Source organism: Eurypyga helias, unplaced genomic scaffold (genome assembly GCF_000690775.1).
Source record: "Eurypyga helias isolate BGI_N326 unplaced genomic scaffold, ASM69077v1 scaffold39493, whole genome shotgun sequence".
NCBI classification, from domain to species: Eukaryota; Metazoa; Chordata; class Aves; order Eurypygiformes; family Eurypygidae; genus Eurypyga; species Eurypyga helias.
Genome location: NW_010243752.1, coordinates 1 through 6,101, shown reverse-complemented (window position 1 = coordinate 6,101; position 6,101 = coordinate 1). Strand labels below are relative to the sequence as shown.

The 6,101-nt window shown below is 51.0% G+C and overlaps 1 protein-coding gene across 1 annotated transcript; it reads right to left on the bottom strand.

Annotated features, from left to right (window-relative positions):
• Positions 1-3,066: 3,066 nt before the first annotated feature.
• Positions 3,067-5,098, bottom strand: LOC104508063 (ras and Rab interactor 3-like; the record flags this gene model as incomplete). The annotated part of the gene is made up of 2 exons (XM_010149539.1): positions 3,067-3,375; positions 4,935-5,098. Coding segments are annotated over 2 exons (473 nt in total), but the record flags the coding sequence as incomplete, so codon positions are not given.
• Positions 5,099-6,101: the final 1,003 nt, after the last annotated feature.

The window sequence follows — 6,101 nt, the reverse complement described above, 5'->3', positions numbered from 1 at the left end:
GGTTCCCCCTCACCCTGAGATCCAGCTGCTGACTCAGATGTCCCAGAACACTGCAAGGTGCTGGAGTGCTTCGCTTCACCAGTCTGCTGCTCAGCTCTGGCCAGGAGTTTGGTTGCTCTCCAGAAATACCCAGCCAAAGATCAGCCCTAGATTCCTGCCTTGCATGTTTCTACTTCAGCCTTAATCCCATCACATTACTTTAGGCTCATTAACTGTGAATGTTACAGTATAAAGATAACCTGATCAGGCGATGACTTTGGCAGGTGTATACGTCTTTGTTCCTCCGGCTTAAAATAACTTGCCGCGGCCACAGCAGAACTGATCTGCTGGTCAGAGCCCCCATGTCTCTGGGTCTGGCACTGGGACCCCCAGTCCTGCTGTATGTGGGTGCTGTGCAGTGCGATACCTGTGCACAGGAGGTGGGAGGAGAGGTGGGTACATGGCTTGGAGTCCCACCATGGGGGGAGGAGGCCGGTGGGTGAGACTAGTCTGGAACCACGGTTTGGGTGGGGAAGGGAGGTGAGGAGCAGGGGCAGCATCTCCTTTGGGAGTGTGGGTGCAGAACAGGATTTGGAGAGAGTGTGTGTGGGGTAGGTTTGAATAAAAAGGAAGGTCGTTCAGTGATGCTGCGCAGGGGTTGAACCCTCCTGCTGCCACAGCCCCAAGGGTGGCAGTGAGATTGTCTCAGTATGGCCAGCATGGAGCAGGTCAGCCCTTGGGACATACGGACGTCAGTGATGGTACCTACAATGGAAACAGGAAAACCAGCCTCTCTGTGCTGCGTGCCAGGGATTTACTGCCAGTGCTTCCATCAGTGAGAAACTGCCATAAGCAATAGTGGTAGGCCGAGGAGCCAGGCAGGGTGAGGATATGTTGCCTCACAGCCAGAGCACCCAGGGGACCCTGTACTCTGCCCCCGGTGAGGGCCTGCCACGAAGTCAGCGGCTCACGACATCCAGGGCAGTACGGCAGAAGGGCAAGAGCCGACGTCCTTGCCGCAGCCTGCAGGACAGACATGGGGAAGCCGCTGTTGGGGCAGAGAGACCAGCAGCTCCCAGGGCCATGGGGGCTGTTGGGGGCCTGTCCCACTGCTGCGGCCGGGAGCAGGACAGCAGGGAGCACCACGGGGAGCCCCGGTCCTGGGCACTGGGCACGTCCCACAGGATGGGGACAGGCAGAGGCCAGGCAGGGCAGGCTGTGAGGAGCTGGAGACCAGCCCTGGGCTGCTGGAATCAGGTCCTGGCCTGTGGGCCGGGTGGGGTAGCCCTGGGGAGGCAGCAACGCCTGTGAGTGCCCTCAGAGACCTGAGAGCAGCATCTCCCCTCTCAGGTCAGCACTGCAAACCTTGTATCTCAGGTTCAGTCGTGGCACCCCAAGTGCCACCTCATGCACAGGCTCCCAGCAGGAGCACGCTGCCCGGCAAGAGGCTAATGGCAGCAGCAGGGAGGGGATCAGCTCCAGCACCCTGCGGATGTGCAGCCCAGAGCCAAGGCGGAGGTGCCGAGAGCTGCACATGAGCAGAAATAACCATGAATTTGGGGTCAGCTCAGTGCCACACACTGCAAGCTCTGCACATCATGCCCTCGAAACCAAGACTGCTGTTGCTCACTGTTCCTGGTTGGTGTCCCTTCCTGACAAGACGTGCAGGCAGCCCAGGCTGGCAGATGCACAGCACTGGTTTGCTACCTGTATGCAGTTTTGGCCAGTGCACGCTGCAGCTGGGGCATGTAGACGTTGACATTTCAAGCCCCACAGACAGAGAGAGTGACCAGCTACATGCAAAACCATTTTACCTTTGGAGCTTCGGGAGTAAGGCAGCACCCTGAGGCAATTTGGCCCAAAGTGTCCCAATTCTTTCGCGAATGTGAATGGGAGGAAACAACAGCAGCTTTGAGCAAATCCCACAGTAAAACACCCCTTCTTTATAATCAAAGCTTTGTTAGGCCTGATCCCAAGTTTGTGTAGCTGCAGCAGAGGTTACTTGCCTGCAGTTTTATTTATTCTGTGGGAATTTAGCTTTGCAGGGAAATTTAAGTCTGCGATGGCTGAATGACCAAAAGCACAGGTAGAAAGGAGAATTAGCAAGTCCTGTCTGCCAACAGCCTATATTTATTAAAGTAATAACCTGGTGGGACTTGTACTTACGAGAACACTAGAGGAAATGACATCCAGGAAAAAAGGGACAGGTGTTTAATTCTACCTCTTTTTGACTTTGAAATTTTAATCTGGTTTGCTACACTGGGCAAATTATTAAGTTCTTTACAAATGCTTAGTTTAAAATAATTGCACCATACTACACATGGAAATAAATATACAATTAACCAGACACTATCATACAACCGATGTGGTTAAAACTGCTGTACATGTAAAACTGTTGCTGAGGACTTCCAAACTTTCAGAAAAGTACATTGGTGAAAATGCTTGATTTCAGTGACAAATAGATGGCAGAAGATGTATTCTTAGTGAAGGTACAGGATCATCTTGCATGGTCTGTAATTAAGGTGGATTTCAAAGGCAATGATGTAGACAGCAAGTCAGAGATGGAGTTCTGCTACAGGTGGCAACCCTATGCCACTGAATGCATCAGACAAGACAGTTTATTCACACTGGGTGAACAGACACTGTAAGGTGTAAACACAGCCTTACCTCCAGACAGCACTGCGGTGTGCGCAGGCCTTTCACAGGCCTCGTGCACAGGGGTGAATCACACCTGCCAGAATTTATTATGGAGTAAATGTCCACTTTTCTGCAAGATCTCTGCATTTTCTCCACTGTCCGTTTACGCTCTGCAATGTTGGTTGGTTGTCTGTGGGAAGTTCTGAGGTTTGATACTTCAAGTCTTTCAGAGGATGAATGTTCTCCTGAATGCTCCTTTTACTGCTGCAAATGAATTCTGCTGAGAAATGCCCTGTATTCAGGCAGCATCTACAGTTAGCACATCTGCCCTGTGTTGAAGGCCACATTCCAGAGACCTTCTAAGGTCTGCAGATACCAGAGGATCTCATGAGACAAACCATCCAGCCCTTCCAGGATGACAGCAAACACAACAAAAGAACAACATGGCCCTTAAAGAAAGTCTGACTCTTTGACAATTGGAACTGGTAGGTTTTCATTGTCTATTGGTTTATAAATAAAATGGAAATCTTTCTTGGTTTCACTCTTCAGCAGGGAGGCTTTGATGTGGTGAGGGAGAGCATCTTTGTCCAGCTGCAGCCACTGGTTATCAACATAAACAAAGAGTCCATAGTCCTTGGGATGGGAGACTTCAAACTTTTCAGCACACTGCTGGCTCAGCTGCTCAGCTGTGGTGTCACTTCGGGAAGCAAGTGTCCTTGACTGAGCACCGATTTCCAGAAAGGAGATACAGATGAAATCCTGAAGAGAAACATGGGGGTAGATCTTACAGTTAACACAATAACGTGGGACCAAAGGAGGCAGAATTCAGCCCAAAGCTCTAGCTGCCTAGTTCTCCTACACACTCCCAAATACCCTCCAGTCATCTTCCAATGCCCCAGTTATTCTCTTGGTTCTCCCCTCTGATGAACAAGCTCTGAATCAGCAAATACTTAAACTAACAAACACTTAACCAAGTAATTAGCCCTGTAAAAACACATAAGTGAAAGTTTTTTCTCTGATTTTGGTGAATATCGTTAATGAACAGCCCGCAACCGTTCCTTCTCCCACCTTTCCACAGCTCCTGAAGAAATAGGATGCAATGAAGTAACAGACCAGAATAACAGGCCAAAAACCTCAGAGATCTGGCCTGAAAACTCCATCTCACAGAAAAAGGAAAGGGCTGCCAGTGGGGTGACCCTTGTAACTCCACTATCACCCAAACAGCACCTTGACAGGGTGTCCTCCAAACTTCCTTCAGTCAGTAAGGAAACAGCAGTTATGCTGAGGAGGCTGATTTACTTGTATCTTGTTTCAGGCAGTAATACTGTTGGGACAACTTTCCTCTTGCCAAACTCATGACAAACAGAATCTAGACAGTTTTTGGTCACAGTGGAACCTGCGTGTTTAATCTTATCTGTGAAATTCAAAAAAGGCAAACAGCCAGTTTGGTCAGAAAACACTCAGGTTCCCCAGCAGCAGTGAGATTTGCCACATCTGAGGATGTGGGCTATGAGTTTCCAAGCAGCGTTTACGTGGTATCACTGCAGATAATTAAGGCAGACAGAGTATGCAGGAGCACGCGGAACACATCAGCAAGCTGTTTACCTCTTCCAGGATGGGGTCGCATGTCTCTATTACCCCTCATGCAAAGGAATGGAAAACAGCCCTTAAGCTGCTGGAGGTGGTGGGAATATTCTGGGGAAACGTGGCTCAGGTATTATGCTCCATGCTAGTTACTTGCTATCAGCTACTGCCAGAGCAGCACTCGGGGCTGGACAGGTATTCGGTGTATCCCATCCACCATTCACAAGTTCTGAGATCACCAGGGACTGTTTTGACCACAATATGGAAAACATATTCAACTCCATGCTTTCACAGGGCTATATGGATTGTGTCTCCCCCTCAGGAGACTTCCCCCCTGGCTTTCCCCATTTCCAGTGTCACACTGGGAAGGCTCTGCAGAACCCGAGGCACGGCCTTTGCTGCCTCCCTGCGGGTGACCATTCGATCACAGGACACGGGACTGGCAGGGCATCCCACTGCCTCATCCTGCACCCAGCCTCATCATAGCTGAGGCCCAGAGCACCCATCCCTCCTGGGACCCCCTCTAGGTCACGGGGAGGTCTTTGCCGGGTCATACACAGCATGAACTTCAAAGCTATGAGGTGTGATTTTTAAAGAATTCTTGCGCTGTATGTACTCTTATTTTTTAATAGCAATTTGGGTTAATTTTGTTTTAAAATAATTATGAAATTAGTAAGTATGGAGAGAGCATGTTCATCTTCCAGGCTTTTTCCCTAGAAAATAATGCCAGCTACCTGCACTGATGAGCGGGAGGCCCGGGCCTTGTTCAGCGTCCTCCGCCGCTCCCAGCGGTGAATGGAGTCCTGCACCTCCATGCTCAGCTGCCGCGTGACGGTGATTTTGTCGTAGTTCTTGATGTGCTCCAGGGCCCCATAGGTGGTGGTTAAATAATAGGAGCCTGCAAAAAGAGGTGGTCCTGTATGAACATCACACCACCATGGGCCATTGGCTCCCACTTCCATCCTGCTTGTGCCCGCGCAACTGCCTAACACCTACGCTGTCTGTGCCTCGCTGCAGGGAGAGCGGGGGTGTCTGATGCTAAGCCAGGAGAAAGGAGACCTAACAACCACAGTGTCCTCTGCCCCCTTCTGCTCACTGCAACGTCACTGCCCATACTGCTGAGGCTGTACATGCCCTAGGAGGGAACACAGACCGAAGGCGCTTTACTACAAAAGCTGCTTTCACAAACACATCCAGACCAACATTCTTGACCACAGATGGTTTATTCTTTGGGACACAGTCATCTTTTTGTTTTTGTTGTGTTTTAACAGGGCCAGTGCAACTGGTCAGTAATCTGGGCTCCTGTGCAGTCCCTGTAATGCAAGGAAATAGTAAAAATCGTAGTGTAGCCTGTAGGAAAAGCACAAGACCTGGACTCAGCCCCCCCAGCTCTAGCTACATTGCTGAGATATTTAGAGCCCGGGTCCCCTGCGGGCTCAGCACCACCGAGGGATGTCTCAGACCTGCCAGGACAAGTTACCCTCCCTCCATCTCTGTTGACTAGGCAGGGAGCCCAGGTGTCTGGCTGTGAGGAATTCCTGGACTGTTGCGGGATAAATCTTGGTAGCGCAGAGCAATGGGAGATGAGGCGGTAAACGCCGCCAGCCAGTCCTTTCCCTCAGAAACTCCGGAGTGCTGTGGTGTTGGCTGCAGCAGGCAATCAGTAAGCAGCTGCAGCAGCCAGGGGAGCAGCTGGACCATGGTAAGAACAGGCTGCATCAACAGAGATGAAGATAAGGCCTGAGGAGAGGACAGTATTGAACAGGAGGGAGCTGCTGCTTTGGTTGTGGGGCAGCCCGGTGCCAGGGCACGGGCCCAGTGCCGGGTAAATTAAAGGCTCTCGCTTCCCCACGCGTCCCTTGGGCCTCCAGGCGAGAGCAGCCTGGCCTGCGGCCGGGCCA